General features: G+C 41.2%; 1 protein-coding gene across 17 annotated transcripts in view; it reads left to right on the top strand.

Moving 5' to 3' along the window:
* dlgap2 (DLG associated protein 2) overlaps nt 1-19,156 on the top strand; it is a 619,373-nt gene that overhangs the window by 460,666 nt on the left and 139,551 nt on the right. For all 17 annotated transcript variants that reach the window (XM_062969083.1, XM_062969084.1, XM_062969085.1 and 14 more), the window contains one exon: nt 2,189-2,254. In XM_062969083.1, coding sequence (XP_062825153.1) covers nt 2,189-2,254 — 66 coding nt within the window. The remainder of the gene's footprint in view (nt 1-2,188; nt 2,255-19,156) is intronic.

A 19,156-nucleotide genomic window follows, 5' to 3' on the forward strand; every position in this document is an offset into this window, starting at 1 on the left:
AATGACAAAATCAATCCCCTTCCAACCCCACCAGTATTCAAATGTGGGCGTATCAGGTATTTGTGCAAAATGTGGTCCACTGAATGAAAATACATCCTGCATATCAGATATTTACATTATGATTCATAACAATAGCAAAATTACAGTTATGAAGCAGCAACGAAAATAATTTTATGGTTGGGGGTCACCACAACATGAGGAACTGTATTCAGGGGTCGCAGCATTGGGAAGGTTGAGAACCACTGTTGGAGTATGTAGGATCATAGATTTTGAAAGGGATCCATGCGCTGTCAGGCACAACCTTCTCTGCAATGCAGATTCTCCAGGAAAGGCTGGAGCTGTCCCGTGTCTTTTTGAAGAAGTCCAGAGAAGAAGACTCCATCACCTCTTTAGTTGGTTAGTTGCATTGTTGAATCGCTCTTAGTCTCAATATGTTTCTTCTCATATTCAATCAAAATCTACTCTTCAGTAACTTAAAACCAATAATAATAATAATAATAATAATAATAATAATAATAATAATAATAATAAATGTTGCTTATATTCCGCCCTATCACCCCAAAGGGACTCAGAGTGGATTCTAATCACAAAACGGCAAACTTTCAATACCTGAATACAACAAACCATGCACGCATAATAGCAAAAATAGCAAACCTAACATATAAAAACAGATTATAACTTAACATCTAAAATTAAAATAAGACATAACCTATCAAATAAATGATATCAATACAGAACAAAACATCAAACAGAAGCATCAATTTCCCAGAGCCCTACTTGACCCTACCCTCCAGGGTAGCAGAGAACAGGCTATTTGTCTCCTCTCTGTGGTCGTCCTTGAGGTATTTAAAGAGTGCACTCAGGCACCCCTGTCTTCACGACACAGAACAGGCCCAGCTCCTCCAATCATTTACCATGACTCTTGCCATCCTTGTTGTCCTTCTCTGAACCTGCTGCTATATCGTTCTTAAAATACAATGCCCTGGATTGTACACACTATTCCAGTATTACTCATATCTCCTTATTTGAGATTTCTGAGTTTTGTTTCTGAAAAACATCATTCACCACCTCTTCTTGGTTCTAAAGTGGCCTTTAGAAAATTCCTACCACAATTTTGTATTTTTCTACTTCTCCATGTTTTATCCAAATGCTCCCAACTGTTCCTCTCTGATCACTCTCATGGATTTCTGTACAAATGAATTTGTCTTTGACATATAATGCTACTCCCCCTTCTTTTCTGTCACATCTATTCTTTTCAAATAGGTTATATCCTTCAAATGCAGTATTCCAATTATGTGATTCATCCTACCAGGCCTCTATTCTGCCTGTAAGGTCATATTTACCTTCTTACACTGGGACTTCAAACTCATGTTGTTTGTTTAATGCATAGACATTTGAAACTGAATTTGTTATCACCTACAAATTTATTGTCAGTTTTGCCATTGTGCACATTCTCCCACTCAGCCTCTCCTCTAGAACTTAGCTTGCCTTTTAATTTGCTTTTAATTCTACTGATAGTTTCATTACATTTTAATGTGGGTGCATTTTAGTGATGTGAATTCTTTATATCTTTAGAACTTCTCTAACCTGTTTTGAATTTAATGGCTGGGGAAAGGCAGGATATAAATAAACAAAAATATATAATAAACAGGTAAATGGCATTCCTTTTTTGTGTGTGCATGTAACTTGGGTTGCTACAAGGACATGTGGTCTTACTACTATGGCATGTTATACCATTATCCAGCAACTCTTAGCAATTCAATTGACTTTTTCTAAAAAAAAGAAAATTAAAAAGGAATAACTAAAAGTAGGATCATAGAACTATATAATGATAGAAGTACTGAACGTAATTATTTTAACTAATGGGAAAAGTGTGTTTATGGCTGCTTATATCTGTGTATATAATTGTAATAGCAATTAAGAAACTTTAGTTTGTTAGAATTGCATGCTGAACAAATGTTGGGAAGGAATGCTAAGGAAAGAACCATTGAATATTAACGTGAAAGGAAAAAGTAGAGGGGAAATGCTCATCAAAAGAAAAAACAAAGATGGTTTGCATTGCATTAATTTAAAGGAGATTGCATTATTTAACCATAAGTGATTATTACATAGCTGTGATGATGATGATGATGATGATGATGATGATGTTGATATCTTTTCTGTTTCTTTTCCCTTCCTTCTTTTTCAGAGGAAGACGGTGGTGACCTCCTCAAGACGGGGATCAGTTTTCCGGGGACACCAGAGGAAGAGCTAGGTACTAATGTTTTTCCTATATAAAGAAAACTAGTTGTAAACAAATGCAAACTGCCACACAACACCTTCAAGGATTGAAAAGCAAGTATAATTTTATGTACCTTTCAATTTTTACCCAAAATTCCTTAGTTATATGACATTTTTCTTCCCTAGCTTTTCTTACCATTTGAACTAGGCCAAAAGACAAAATAAAATACCTTGAACTGTAAACATGAGTCGAACTAAGGAAGGAAAGAAAGAATCAATAAAGGGTTTGAAAGTTCTACATTTCTATCTAGGTAAATTAAACACATGAGTCCATACTGTGTAGCTTTTTTATCATGTCAGAAGCAAATTAAGAACATATGGCAAGTCGCTTCTAGTGTAAGAGAATCAGCCATCTACAAAGATGTTGCCCAGGGGACGCACAGATGTGTTACCATACTGCATGGGAAGCTAGGGCTGACAGACAGTAGCTCACCCCATCTTGCAGATTTGAACCACCAACCTTCAGGTCAGCAGTTCAGCCAGCACAAGTGTTTAACCCATTGTGCCACCACGGCCCCCTGCGTAGCCGATAAACGACTTGTTGACAGCCAGATAACCAAACATTTTTGGAAAGCCTCCAGTTGTCCTTCAGATGTTGGGAACTTGAACTCACAGAATTCTAGGATATTGACCATAATGAGAGTTGAAGACCCAAACTTCTAGAAGATTAAAGTTTAAGAACCACTAAGCTAGTGGAGATAGAATCTCACATACACACCATTACATATGTATGACTTTTCAAGAGTCTTCTTTGCCACATGTATGCAATGTGAGCTTGCCCATGTCTCTCAAAGTTATGGATAACATACCTTATAGGTACAGTTAGCCAATATTTCCTTCATAGAGACTTCTTGAGCATGAAGGAGGCCTGGCTGTACAAACCTCACATCCACCTGTGCTAAAAATTCAAAGCGTAGTAGGTCACCTCCTTGAAAGAGCCATAAAATACATGCAGTATCCACTGAATATCACATTGTTTGTCAATCACATGCATGTATGTGTTGTTAATATTTCTGTCAGTTGGCTATTGTCACTTTACAATGCAATGAAAGGGGGCAGTGGTAGAAAAGCTCTGCACATTTTCAGCAAGAAGTGGCCTGTCATTAATCTTTTTTTTTCTTTAAAAATGTCCAAAGAGTTTCAGTGGTAGTTGTGTATTTGCAGTCTTTTGGTACACATAAAAAGGCACTAGTTTTTCCTCCCCTAAACTATAGCATAGTATAGTCTTGGTTGTTGATAACTGTTTTGCATATTGTTGGAGCAAAATGTGGCACAGTAGTGGGAAAGTACAGCATTTTTAGTGATGAGGAATATTGTATAGACAATATATTGTAGAATGATCAGTCCTTTTGAAATGATTGTTTCAGTTGACTTTCTGCCACAAAAGATGAACTCAGTACTAAATTTCACACGTCATTAAGGATCACACATCCCAGGACTGCTGCATCCATTTCTTATAATTTTCTTAAGAAGCAAAGGAGAGGGAGGCTCTGAGGTTTGATTATAGAGGGCCAGCAAATCCATGCTGTAAGAATAGGTGTTTTAGGTTGCGATAATGATTTATATTCCCAGACCCTGGGCTAATTTATTTCATTCTTTCATTGTGCAAATCACACATGTCATGTGAAACACAAAGAGACAAACTAATTGAATTGAGGCCTCATTTTATTTCATTACCCCAACTGTGCTACTTAAACCACCAATTATTCAAGTAAGATGCATGCAAGGTGTAATAAGCCTGTTAAATACAAAATAGGTGGCATAAAGTCATCCCTGACTCCTGCATGAGAAATTTGTTTTCTGCCATTAATCTTGGCAGTCCACAGTTTTATTGTGATTCAGGAAACAGAAGATTCAGTTGTTTGGAAAACTATTCAGCAAATTGTCAGAGGCATTCAAAACAATTCTGATTAAGATTCTTATGCAATGACTGAACTTTGCAGACAACCTTCTATTGTTGCATTTGCAGTGGGTCATTTTCTTCTAACTCAAGTAAATGCCTCATTCCTTACTAGCATTTAACATCAGAACTTTCTCACCTTTAAGAAGCCAGGTATTTTGAGTCTGTATTTTGTTTAACCTGTGCTGCAAGCCATCATTGATCCCATCCTGGGGGACATTTGGGATTTTAAAATAGTTCCCGTATATATGATTATAAGCCAAGTTTACAGCACATTGTTAATGCGGTAAAATTAGGTAAAATTAGGTACCTTGGCTTATATTCAGGTTGGCTTATACTGGAGTATATGCAGTATTCTTTGAGGTTGCTTGAGTGGTGGATGAGCAATAAACATATTGGCAGGTGGTGGAAAGAAGAGGAAAGAGTTACAGATCAGTGTCTAAACATAACAGAATGCTATAAAGTCATATCTTGTGGCTTAGGAAGGACAGTTTTTCATGACTACCTCATTTCTAGGCATTTGAGAAAATTCTCAACTTGGCATTTTCTTCTGTAATTTTAGAAATGTTCTTCCTACCTTGAGAAAGTATTTGAAACTGTTTTGACTTTGAAACCTAATTAGGACTTTTTCTGCACAACATCCACATGTTTTTCAGAGAAGAAATTTTCAGTACAGGAAATGGCTTTTTCTACACAGAAAATACTTTCCTGTGTGAAAAAGGCTATTTTCTGTGCAAAATAATTATGCACAAAATGTGCAAATGTGCGCAGAATAAATCCTGTAATGCAAATAATCTTTTCATTTCTGGTTTCTTCTCATCAGCATTTCTCAACACTCAAGAGGAATGTTGTTGTTGTTGTTGTTGTTGTTGTTGTTGTTGTTGTTGTTCTTAAGCTATTTATTTTGAAATATTATTTTCACTCCCATTCCTACCACTATCCCCCAAAAACAATGCCCTATTGAATTTATAGGCCATCTGGAAACCACTTCCATAGCAAATTAAATTATAAAATATATTTCATTTGAAAAATAAAAGTGTGTATACTCTTACATCTTTTGGTTGGTTTAGAAAACCAATGGTTTAAGCAGTTAATTAATACAATAAAAGAACATGGTTTCATTCATTAGCATTAATTTTTCAAGTTTTAATGGGTAGGTAGCATTAACAAATTAGTTTTGATACCGAACATTCGAAACTTTATTATTAATACCGTATTTCTTCAATTTTGAAACACCATTGATTGTAAGAAACACATTAATTTTAGCACCACCAACCAAAAAGATATATACATAGGAGCACGAGTGATTCTAAGATGCACCCCATTTTTAGAGAGGTAAGAGTGTATCTTAGAACAGAAGAAATATCTCAAACCTATACGTGCATTTATTTATGGCATCCATATATACTGTGCTTAATGAACATTTACTAATGGCAATTTAAAGTGCAAATTAGGTTTGCTCTTTTTTAATTCTGGCAATGGTACCCTATTTTTATTTTTCTAACACTGAGATGATCCTTTTAATTAGCGCAACATTATGTTATGTATTTGTTGTTGTTTCTTTTAATTATGAGATGATTTTCTGTGTATTGCCAATGTACAAATTAAATTCTGGAGGCATAGGCCAGCAGGAGAGCCAACATTATAGGGAATGCAAAGCAGGTGCAAAAATCCCTGGATTCTTTTTAATTAGCGTAAAAAATATGGAAAACCAAAGCGAAACTTTAGGCAGCCCCAGCAATTCTTGGAATAACTTTCCCATTACACACCTGAATGATTTGACATCCTTTTCTGTTTTTTAGAGAGCTTCAGTCTTTAATTCTTCAGTTGTCTTTAAATTATACTTAAACTTGTTGTGAGGATAGGTTAAGTTCTGTATCATTACAGATATCCTTGTACTGATGCTGGAGAGGAGTCTACAGGGTATGAAATATTTCTTAGTCTGGCAATCAGACCTTGCGACCGGAGTCACACACGTTTGGAAAGCTGCAGGCATGATAGTCTATTCCTCCCAGATTTCATCCCATTCCTAAAAAACAGAAAGTCCTGAAAAAAAGTTGTCTGTTTTGAATGTTAGCTCCATCCCCACCATTCAACGCCAATCTTGTGCATTGTTTACTTGCACTAGGAAGCATTGAAAATTAGGACTGTTCCACGGGGGAATAAGGCTCAGAAGGTACTATTTTGGGGGATGCTATTTTGAAAATCTCTGGCTCAAGCATCTTCTGGCTGCCTGTTTTCACTCTGGGCTTGAATGCTGAGTCTATGTTTAGCCCCCAGAACACTGATGTTTCTGAAAAACTGATGCCTCCCATCTGTATTTGAAATCCTAGTTACTGATCCCAATGACTGTGCATTTTCTGAAGAAATCTTATAATAAAGGCTGGTGTATTGAAGAATAATTTCATATGAATGAGAAATGATGAACATTGATTTTCCGCTGGAAAGTTATTTGCTATGGAAGGAGAGAAAGAGAAAAGAAAAAGTGATGTGTGCCATGCTACTGTATCCTAAAAGGAAAATAGTCTGTTATGGCAGGCATGTAGCCCGGGGGGGGGGGGGGCTTGAGGGGCTTGAGCCCTCCCCCCCCCCAAATTCTCAGGGCAGTCCATGAGAAGGCCTTACATTTATTATTTAAACTGTTATGTCTATTCATATCATGATCTGATCACCATGCTCAATATATCCCATATGCATGGGGGTATTGGGATAACAATACAAAAGGTTTGCTAGGGTAGATCCTCTCTCACCCAGACTGTGATGACCCATGGGCCTTGTAGTCCTGCTCAGGACATTGTAATCCCTGATGAAGAAGAAAACTTGGGTTTTTTACCTTCCCAGTCAGAACTGGAATCTTCTCAGCCAGATCTTTCCCAGGCAGATCTGGGAACCTTGCACCTGCAAGAAAGTTGTGTCCCAGAAGTATGTCAAACAAACCCAGAGCCCACATCTCCCGTGTTCTTGCGCCGTGAGTTTTGTAAACAACAGAGGGGTTTGGAAGCAGCTTCGCGCAGGAGTGCTAGAATTGCAGCTAAGAATGTAGCCAATTAAGACTGCTTTCCGTGAGAATCTTTAGGGAGTCAAACATCTGGTCCCAGAGTTTAGCTTTCGTTTCTGGTTCCCAGAGAACTGCTTCGGCGGGAAAGTTAGACTCTATATAGGTGTTTTACCCGCGTAGTAACTTCGCGGAGTCAATTCGTCAGCCTCCGGAGCGAGTTGTGTCTGGACAGCGCGCTCCGTTTCAAGCCTCGTTCCTGCTCAAGCCTTGCCCTGCTTTCCAGCCTTCGCTCCAGTTTCCAGCCTTTGTTTACCTACGGACCTTGCTTGTTTCCCGGGACTATACCTTGCCTTGTATCACGGATTTTACCACGTTATTCCACGGACCTTGTTCTTGTTCCTTGTTACCTTGTTCCACGTTTTAAGCCTTGCTTCAAGTATCAAGTTATTTCCTAGCCTTGCTCAAGTTTATGGACTAAAGGACCTTGTCATCTCCCCTCACTTTGCCTGGCAAAGTGAGTGTTTCGGTTATTGGATTACAACTTTGGATCATAATATTTCATATTGGACATTGCTTTTTTGGACTAATTTTGACCTTTCCTGAAAGGTCTGCTTCTGAACTAACTTTTACATTTATTTTTATTAATCTTATATATTTCCTTAATAAAGATATTAGATTGAATCTGGCCTCTGCGTATGGTTATTGGTGCTCTGTAGCCTGGGTCCTGACAGTTTGACTCTGCCACCCTAAGCACCAATTAACCTCGGCCAGAATGTCTACCGGAACCGTACCTGGGCCGAGCGGCCAGCCGATTACCTACACCATCGACAAGGATGAGGTGGATCGAATCCGTGATAAGCTCAATGCCCAGGATGGAGAAATAAAAGGTTTGAAGGAACGCGGAATCCGTCTACCGGCCATGGCGTTGCCAACCAAGTTTACTGGAGAAGCTTCTAAGGTTCATGTTTTCCGTCGCCAATGCCAAGCTTATCTAGAGGCCCGTGCTGCCGAATTTCCCCAAGAAGACATCAAGGTGGCATGGGTTTACAGTCTTCTAGACGGGCCAGCGGCCAACTGGGCGACGGCACTGTTCGACCAAGCCTCTCCACACCTAAGATCCGCGCAACGCTTCTTGGACCACCTTAAAGAGACTTGGGGAATCGAGGACAATTTGGAGGCAGCCGGTCACAAACTCCGTCGCCTCTTCCAAGGAGACAGACCTATGTCTCAGTACATAGCCGAGTTCCGAGTGCTGGCCCATAACACCGGCTGGAATGATGTAGCCCTCAGGGGACAATTCCGGGAGGGTCTCAACATCGAAATGCTGGAGGAAATCTCCAAGGTGGATCCTCCCCAGACCCTCGAAGCACTCATTGATCAATGTTTACGGGCTGAAGTCATGATTGCCAACAGGAAACAGTGGGTTCGAGGCCAGAGCGGTAGAGCTGGGGCAAAACCCCCCGCTCCCGCCAGCGTTCAGCCACGTCCAGTGTGGAGACCCCCACCACCAACCCCATACCCCAGAGGAAGCGAGGAGGTGCCGATGCAGTTGGGCAACGTGCGTCCCAGATTAGATGCCGCCGAGAAGGCCCGTCGTCAACGCTTAAACCTCTGTTGGTACTGCGGGAACGGGGGCCACTTCGCCAGAGAGTGCCCAGCCAAAGGGAAGCCCGCCGCCCGTCTTGCGGCGGCGTCCTCCACGGAGACGAAGGCGTCTGAGCCGGCTGGCACACAGCCGGCGGGGGAAGCCAACGACCGGGCGTAGAGAGGCTCGCCAACCCGGTCAAAAAACCCGTTCAAGAGCCGCCAACCGGAGTCCTGTTCCTTCTCGTGGTCACCTTATGGTCAGCAATGATAGACGCCATGATAGACTCCGGAGCCACCAACAATTTCATTGATAGAGAGTATGCCGACTCTCTGGGATTACAATATCATGATTTCAAGAATGCCCGTGTGGTGCAAGCCATAGACGGCCGCCCCCTCAAGACGGGCCCCGTAAGTCAGTGGTCGGAACCCACCAGGATGTGGATAAGGGAACATATGGAAGAGATTTCTTTCTTTGTTACCGAGGTTCCCCATTTCCCTGTGATTTTGGGAATTCCATGGCTGACTCTCCACGACCCAAGCATCTCCTGGTCCAACAGAGAACTGCAGTTTGCTTCACAGTACTGCCAAAACCATTGCCTTGTAGCCAAGGTCTGCCATGCCACAGACACCGAGCCCATCATCACCCTGCCCAAGAAGTACTCCGAGTATTGGGATGTATTCAATGAAAAAGAAGCCGAGAAATTACCCCCACATAGACCTTATGACTGTGCCATTGACCTGGTGGAGGGGGCCCCGATCCCGCGAGGGCACCTATACTCCCTGACTGAACCAGAGCAAGAAGCTCTCAGGGAATTCATAGAGACAAACCTTCGCAAGGGATTCATCAGACCCTCTCAATCCCCAGCCGCCTCCCCAGTGATGTTTGTGAAGAAGAAGTCAGGGGAACTACGCTTGGTGGTGGACTACAGAGCATTGAACAATATCACCAAGCGGAACAGCTATCCCCTGCCCTTAATCTCGGATCTACTGGATCGGCTTCGAGGAGCCAAGGTTTACACCAAGCTGGATCTTCGGGGGGCTTACAACTTAGTTCGCATCAGAGAAGGGGACGAGTGGAAGACCGCCTTCCAGACCAAATTCGGATTATTCGAGTCCCGAGTTATGAATTATGGATTATGCGGAGCTCCCGCAACGTTCCAGCATTTTGTCAATGACATTTTTCAGGACTATCTAGATAGGTTCTTGATAATCTACCTGGACGATTTTTTGGTGTTTTCTAGATCACAATCAGAACATGAGAACCACGTCAAAATGGTGTTACAACGATTGCGGGATCATGGACTTTATGCCAAGTTGGAAAAATGCGCTTTTGATCTACAAGAGGTAGATTTCCTTGGTTACCGTATCTCGCCTCTAGGGCTCTCCATGGATCCAGCCAAGGTTTCAGCAGTATTGGAATGGCGGGCGCCAACTAACAAGAAAGAGGTGCAGCGTTTCTTGGGGTTCGCGAACTATTACCGCAAGTTCATTCCAGATTTTGCCCGCTGGTCTGACCCAATCACTAGCTGCATCCGTGGAAAACAGCCCTTCCGCTGGACTGATCAAGCAGAGAAAGGGTTCCAGCAACTAAAGAAATTATTCACGTCCCAGCCAATTCTACAGCACCCAGATCCTGGAACCCCTTTTGTTGTGCAAGCGGACGCCTCTGATGTGGCAATTGGGGCTGTACTCTTACAACCGGTGGGAGACCACCTTCATCCCTGTGCCTTTTACTCCCGTCAACTAACCACACCAGAGAGAAATTACACCATTTGGGAAAAGGAACTACTGGCCATAAAGGCAGCCTTTGAAACTTGGAGACATTGGCTAGAAGGGGCCAAATTTCCCATTGAAGTCCACACTGATCATCGAAATCTAGAACATCTAAGAACTGCCCGCAAACTAAATCAGAGGCAGCAACATTGGGCTTTGTTCTTTGAACGTTTCAACTTCCAGATTCATTATGTGACCCCAGCCCAAACCAAGCAAGCAGACGCCCTGTCACGTAAACCGGAATACGCTGCAGGACGCAAGGAGACCTTTGAATCCCAATTACTACAACCCGAGAACTTTGCCACGCTCACAGTGGGGAACACCAAATCCACTCCCATTGGTTCAACTTCCTCTACTCCAGGACCCATCTGTGCTCAAGAAATCAGGGCTAGTCAGCAAGCAGATGCCTGGGCGCAGGACCAACTTCGTCAAGGTCTGCATTTTCCCTTTTCGCTTAAAGATGGACTGCTATGCTATAGAAATCATGTTTATATCCCACCCGGACCGGGCAGGGAAAAAGCGCTTCGTCTGTGTCATGACTGCAAACCAGCAGGGCATTTCGGACTATTTAAAACCATGCATCTGATCCTAAGGGATTTTTGGTGGCCCAAGATCCGCAAAGATGTGGAAAAATATGTCAACACCTGCCCAGTATGCCAGCGCTCCAAGATAAGAAGGGAGAAGCCCTCAGGGCTTCTGCATCCCCTTCCTACCCCATCTCGGCCATGGGAAATAATTTCTGCGGATTTCATCACTGACCTACCACCTTCCTGTGGATTCACCACGATCCTAGTGGTGGTGGACCTTTTCACCAAGTTAGCCCATTTCATTCCCTGTGAAGGTCTTCCCACGGCCAAAGAGACTGCAGATCTATTCCTTCTACATGTTTTCAGACTACATGGATTGCCCAAGAGTTTAGTCACAGACCGTGGATCTCAATTCACCTCTCGTTTTTGGAAGGCACTACAAAAACTATTGGGCATAGACTCTCGCTTATCTTCAGCTCATCATCCCCAAACAGATGGGCAAACGGAGCGCACCAATGCCACTTTGGAGCAGTATCTTCGCTGTTATGTAAACTACCAACAGGACAATTGGGCTTCTCTGTTACCACTGTCAGAGTTTGCCTATAACAATGGAGTTCAAGCTTCTACAAAAGAAACGCTGTTCTTTGCAAACTACGGCTTCCATCCACGTTTCTTTCCCCCTGTCATTGAAACTTCAGAAGTTCCCGCAGCAGAGGATTGGCTGCAGGAACTCACAGCGGTACAACAACTTTTGCTCCAGCAACTAGACCAAGCCAAGGAGGACTATAAACGTCACGCTGACAAAAATCTTATATATTTCCTTAATAAAGATATTAGATTGAATCTGGCCTCTGCGTATGGTTATTGGTGCTCTGTAGCCTGGGTCCTGACACAGACTCAGCCCCCCCCCCCCCCGAATCAAAATCCTGCCTACCCTACTGTGTTATGGTGATTTATTTTTATTTTATTGCACTATGGTTTTGAATGGTTTTGCAAGAATAGGCTATGCAAAAAAAAAAACAACTTTAAAAGCAGGGTGGTGTGTTTTTTCACAATCGTAGGATTTTTGCACAATTGTTTCCCCAAAAGTCCCAATATCTGAAACATCGTAGAAAAAAGTTTTACATTTCTGAATGAAATCCACTCATATTCCTACAACAAAACATGTATTTGTCCTTTATCAGAACTATATCAGAACTATATCTTATAAGGGCTGATAAATATTCCCTGGGGAAGCTTTTCAGATAGGTATGGCCTCCATATTCTTTAATGTAGTGGTTGACTACTGGGAAGTGAGCATGCAAAGAGTATGGTGTCCAAATTTAATAGTGTCAAGTTTAGGCCTGCAAATAATATTGAAAAACTCCAACAGGATATCCTAATGAGTAGAATCCTCCTGAATCCCAAGTTCTTCCCCACATCTTGGAATGATTCAAGCCTCCACATTCAAAATTCTCATTTTTCTTCTCTCCCACTAGACTATGTAATGACTGGAAGAGGGCAATAGGCAGCCAAGGCTCAAACCAGCTATGTCCAACCCGCAATGATGGTATCCTCCTCCAGAGCTTTTAGAGAACCCTGGAAAACTTGTCTTTCACTTTCCACAAGCTGTGCACCAACTTCAAATTCACAGAAAACTGCCTTCCTTCAGCACTGTTTACATGCTCCTCAGCAAAAACAATGATTCTCAGCTTGAAACTTATATATTTACTCCTATACATGGTCAGCAGCTTTGTGGAGGTAGGCAAATTCCATAATGTTAACACTCCCCAGTGTTCCCTCCATGTGTCTTTCTGCCCTGCCCCAAAGAGCTTTATTGCACATCACTCACTCACTGATTCACTCACCCATCAATCCACCCATAGACCCACACGCCCGCTACACTTACTTGGCCATCCACTAAGATGCCCATCCATCTGCTGCCAGTCCAATTCACCCACCCATCTGTCCACCCACCCAAAGACCCACCTATCTGCTTCACTCACTCACCCATCTATTTGACCTTCCAGTTGCCCATCCACCTACGACTCACCCAGCCATCTGCCCACCCATCCACTCGCCTACCCAAAGACCCACTCACTCACTCACTTGGATATTCATCCATCCACAGCCAATCCCCTTCCAGGAATGCTGCTTGAAGTGGCATATCTGGAAGAGAATGGGTAGTGGATGGACAGGTGTCTGAGTGAGGGAGTAAGTGGATGCATGGGTGAATGGGTCTTTGAGTGGGTGTGTGAGTGATATGGGCAGATGGGTCTTTAGGTGGGCAGGCAGTGGATGAATGGACATCTGAGTGAATTGATGGTTGAGTGAGTGAAGCAGGTAGGTGGGTCTTTGGGCAGGCAGATGGATGAGCAGAAGGAGAGGCTGCCTACTGGTAAATCAAGGGTACAACTATTCTGCAAGTAGTTTGAAAATACCAAAACCAGGATCCAAAAATTGGAGATGTGTCTACTATGCAATGACATACGGTATATAGGCATACATGGAATGTAATAAAAAAGATATATGACACGTCTATGTAGTGATGCTTCCTCAATACAAAGCAATGTGATTGTTCACTGGGCATCTATTTAGCATGCCTAAAACATATTTTACATGCATTTCTCTAAACCTTTTAGAGATCTTTCCAGCTGCTATCTTTGGATAACACATTTTCTTCTGAAATAGAGACCTGTTCATTAAAGAGACCTGCATTCAAGACTCAAAACTGTAGAACTCAAAACTTAATGAACGTGGCAGTTTAAGTTTGTATTAACCTTCTTGTATTTAGATTTGTCACCCATCCCTGATACAACAGTTCCTGAAGCATCTTAAAATGTTTGTGTACTGTATTTGTTTTGAAGTTCTGTCTTCATGATGTTACATCTGAAAAACCTATGTATATCTTCATATAGTTGCTTGAGTGTTAGACTCGGAGTCTGAGAAACTGGGAGTCGAATTCACATCAAGCCATCGAAACCCACTAACTGGGCAATACTACTGACTCAGTCTCAGAGGAAGGGAAGATCAACCCCTGCAAACAAATATTGAAAAAAAAAACCATGACATAAGTTGGAAATGAACAAAATGCATTGTTTGTTATTTTAACTGGCAATGGAAGGGAGATTTTTTTTAATAAAAGAGAACAAGCAGGATATCCCTTAACATTTTGGAATGGGTAAATACTATTCTTGTGCATTTATATGAAATCGCTATCCGTTTTGTTTTGTTTCATTCGTTTTGCCCCATTTTTGTTTTCTTTTTCCGCTTCTGAAAACTGGGCTTCTATTCGAATGGGAGTTTTGTCCCACATCTGAAAGAACAAAAATTTTCAGACCATTAGCAGCAATGGGAGGGCTTCCAGTGCTTACCCTCCCCTCAGTTTTAGGGCCTGAGGAGTGAAAATCGCCATACACTGAGGGCATATCAACCCCTTTTAGCCCACCAACTTTTAAAATGGAGAAGGTAAAAGACCAACAATTTTTTTCCTTTGAAAAAATAAGAAAATGTAGCTATATTTCCCTAAGGTGTGTTAATATGTGTATAGGCTGCTAAAAATAATGTTAACATTCACCCTAAAAATGATCAGCATGTCATCGGCTTTTCCCTGTTGGTCAGTCGTAACAGTAGTTGACCCATTCAGTCAGCCAATGAACACATAGGTAAATCATATTGATTAAATGAGTCTACTCTAGTTGGCAATAAGAAAAGAATTTTGACTATTAATTACATGCTAGCATTAATTCCACTGTGCACAAGAAATGAGTCATCTGAACTATAAGTTCGAGTTCAGATAGTGATTTCTCCCTCTGCTGTTCAATCCACATGGAGTTTTGTGCTGGCAAGTCTATTTATAGTGGAATGTTTGCAGCAAAGCCATTCTGCTGATCTGTTCACTCCATAAGCAACACATTCCATGCTGCTTTATAAAAATGTGGTTCGTTATTCACATATTGGTTTTCTTAATTGTCCCATTCTGAATAATGTGTAAGAAATTGGCCAAAGCAAGAAGCAGGGAAACACAAACCACATTCATTCATTCACTTGTACATCTATAGAATAATATACACGGCACTTACAAAGTATCTATCTATATACCACCTGTCATTTACAATATATGCAGACAGTGAATTGTGTAGTGTACAATATTATGAAGACTGTAAGACAAAAATACATTAAAATCGAAACACAAAAGTTTTGCACAGTAATCAGTGTTCATCAGTGAAAAATAAAAGTGACAGCTGTCAGAAATTACCAAATCTCAATAAACAGGTTTTCAACATATGAATGTACAGATGGGTTGGAAGAAGCTTTATTTCTTTGCTGAGGATGTTCCAGCAAATGTCCTCTGCTTGGATGTTAATATTGCTAGTGATCCAGGTAAAAATCGTTTTTTAAAAAGTTATTAAAGTATACAAACTTTATCCAATCAACATATTTAAACAAAATAAAGAAGAAACAAAATGATCATAAAGGAAAAGAAAAATGAAAGAATACATAATACCCAAGTAACCTAAAATTAGACTACATACACAAAACTAGCAAACAAGAAAAAGAAGCTATACACGGTCTTCAGGAACAATCCTAACATTGTCATCAAAGATGCTAGCAAATGAGGTGTTGCAGTCAGAAACCTATTGAATGATCCTAAAGATATATACTGTAAGGTAAGGGCTCTCAAACTTTTTCAGCCATGGAACCCTTTTTGAAGCAAAAGTTTCTTGTGGAGCCCCAAGACATATTTATATATTATAATGTTCATATATCAGGCATGGTTCGGGCCAGTGGCAGATGGATGGGCTGCATGGTACAATGGGTTAAACCCTTGTGCTGCTGAACTGTTGACTTGCAGGTTGACAGTTCAAATCTGCAAGATGGGGTGAGCTCCCACTGTTAGCCTAGCTTTTGCCAACCTAGCAGTTCGAAAACATGCAAATGTGAGTAGATAAATAGGTACCACTTTGGCAGGAAAAGGCAAAAGGATGTTCCAAGCAATCTTGCTGGTGACATGACCAGGACATGACAACACAGGCTCCTCAGCTTGGAAATAGAGAGGAGCACCTTCCCCAGAACCAGAGTTGAGCACCGCCTCCAGAACCAGAAATGAAAAGAGAAACCTTTGCCTTTGTCTGTGTTTGTGTGTCTCATTATATGTGATTGTTACAAGGCATTGAATGTTTGCCTGTGTCTGCTTTATATGCTGTAATCCACTCTGAGTCCCCTCAGACAGAAGGGTGGAATCCAGCCTTTGTAGTAGTAGTAGTAATAATAATAATAATAATAATAATAATAATAATAATAATAATAATAGAAACCCTAGTGGCCATCCAGTCCAACCCCTTTCTGCCATGCAGGAAAAACACAATCCCTCTTAATGGTGAAGGGAAATAGGGTTTTGGAAGCAAAGAAAGCGGGAGCACGACTAGGCATCTGGGGTGTGAGGGAGGCGAGGGAGAAAGGATCTGTTCTCTGAAGATGCTGCTACTGCTGCTGCTGTTTCTGGCAGCTCAAAACCTGCATTTCTTAGGAGGAGGAAAGAGGAGGCGGCAGGAAGCAGCATGGCACCATGGAGCCCCTCAGTATCATCCGCAGAGCCCCAAGAGCTCCACAGAACACAGTTCAAGAACCCCTACTGTAAAGGATTACACAGATTATTCAAGGTATTTCCCATGAAGGTGAAGAACAAAATCTAAATTAACACACCCCAGGAGCCTTGAGCAAGCAGATTCTACTGGTTTTCCAAAATATATAAACAGAAATCAAACACTATCTGAAGCATTGGAACACTCACAATTGGTGCCTTTGGATATGTGGACAATATCTGTAGACCATATGCCAGTAACACTCCTAACTTTGTGAAGAACACTGCCAACTTCCTGCAGAAATAACAATCCATCCATGTTCCAAGTACCACCATAGACATGGAATTCCTACATACCAATGTCCCACACAAGATTGGCCTACAAACTGTCTGGAATATCATCCCAGATGGAACCGGGCCGGGCTGTGGTGCAGGCTGTTGAGCAGCTGCAATAAATCACTCTGACCATGAGGTCATGAGTTCGAGGCCAGCCTATGGCGGGGTGAGCACCCGTCAATTAAAAATAAAAAATAGCCCCTGCTCATTGCTGACCTAGCAACCCGAAAGATAGTTGCATCTATCAAGTAGGAAATAAGGTACCACTTATAAAAAAAGTGGGGAGGCAAGTTTAACTAATTTACGACCTGGAACAAGGAAGTGCCGTCAGAGTGGATGGTGAAGCAGCTGCTCCCCCCTGTGGCCAGAATCAAACATCCCCTCAGGAGAAGGTTAAATTGCCTCTGCGTCTGTCTGTCTCGGTCTCTGTTTGATGTGTTTATGGGCATTGAATGTTTGCCCTGTGTGTGTATAATGTGATCCGCCCTGAGTCCCCTTCGGGGTGAGAAGGGCGGAATATAAATACTGTAAATAAATAAATAAATAAACCATACCAGACCTAGCCACCAAGGTTCTGCTACTTTCTTGTCGAACAAAACTGTTTTACTTTGAAAATAACATACAGCTTCAAGTTAAAGGGACTGCCATGAGCACCATAGTATGCCAATATTTTCATGACTGTTCTGCCCCAATTAGCACATCCTCACAGACCAAGGGAGGGAGGAAGCAATTATAGTAGCTCAGATTTTGGAGAAATTTCAGGCAAGGACAAAAAATCAACAGGGATTGGAAAGTGTTCCCTGTTTGACAGGTGTGTCACGAAGACTAGTTCAAGTTCTATAAACCAAGCAGCCCCAACAAGCAATCCAGGGTCAAGAAATCTAGCCAGGTTAGCAGATAGTTGAAGGGTTAGAGCAGGGGTCCCCAAACTAAGGCCCGGGGGCCGGATGCAGCCCTCCGAGGTCATTTACCTGGCCCCTGCCCTCAGTTTTATAATATAATATATTATATATACATATAATATTGATAATAATATTATAATGTATTACAATATAACACTAATAATAATACCATATAAGAATATTAATTATATACTCTATATTACATATAATATTACTAATAATATTACAGTATAGTGGTATAGTTCAATATAGTAATATATAATGCTAATATTGTGCTATGCTAATAATATAATACAGGGGTCCCCAAACTAAGGCCCGGGGGCTGGATGCGGCCCTCCAAAGTCATTTTCCTGGCCCCCACCCTCAGTTTTATAATATATTTTTATATCTGTTTTAATAATATAATATATTGTATATACATATAATATTGATAAAAATATTATAATGTTATACCATATAATACTAATAATAATACCATATAATAATATTAATTATATGTTATATATTACATATAGTATTACAGTATAGTGGTATAGTTCAATATAGTAATGTATAATGCTAATATTGTGCTATGCTAATAATATCATATATTGTATGTACATACAGCTGCTCTGAGTCCCCTTCGGGGTAAGAAATGTAATAAATGCAGTAAGTAAATAAATAATTAATTTTAGACTTAGGCTCACACAAATTCTGAAATGACTTGAAGGCACACAACAACAACAACAACAACCCTAATTAACTTGACTATCTCATTGGTCAGTAGCAGGCCCATACTTTCCATTGAAATCCTGATAGGTTTATGTTGGTTAAGATTGTTTTCATTTTTAAATATTGTATTCTTTCATTGTTGTTGTTGTTGTTGTTGTTTTTCACTACAAATAAGACATGTGCAGTGTGCATAGGAATTTGTTCGTATTTTTTTTTCAAATGATAATTCGGCCCCTCAACAGTCTGAAGGATTGTAGACCGGCCCTTTGCTTTAAAAGTTTGAGGACCCCTGGGTTAGAGTCATGAAACAAAAACAGGAGCTGGAAAGAACGCAAGTTGCTTCCATAAATCAGCACCAGCCAGAATTGGCTTTTATATGGGCTGCAACCAGCTGCTCCTAATCAGGAGTGTCTGTCCTACTGTTTGGCAAGGAGCCTCAATGGCTGTCTCTCTTCTGCTCTGCTTTGCTCTCTTCTCCACCTGCCAGATCCATGAACTTGAAGGCTGTCCTGCTTCTTCAGCTGATTCCATTGATAGGTTTGCTGCCATTGAGTCCTGGTTTTGTGCCTCCTGAAGCTG

This window comes from Anolis carolinensis, chromosome 1 (assembly GCF_035594765.1).
Source record: "Anolis carolinensis isolate JA03-04 chromosome 1, rAnoCar3.1.pri, whole genome shotgun sequence".
Taxonomy (NCBI): domain Eukaryota; kingdom Metazoa; phylum Chordata; class Lepidosauria; order Squamata; family Dactyloidae; genus Anolis; species Anolis carolinensis.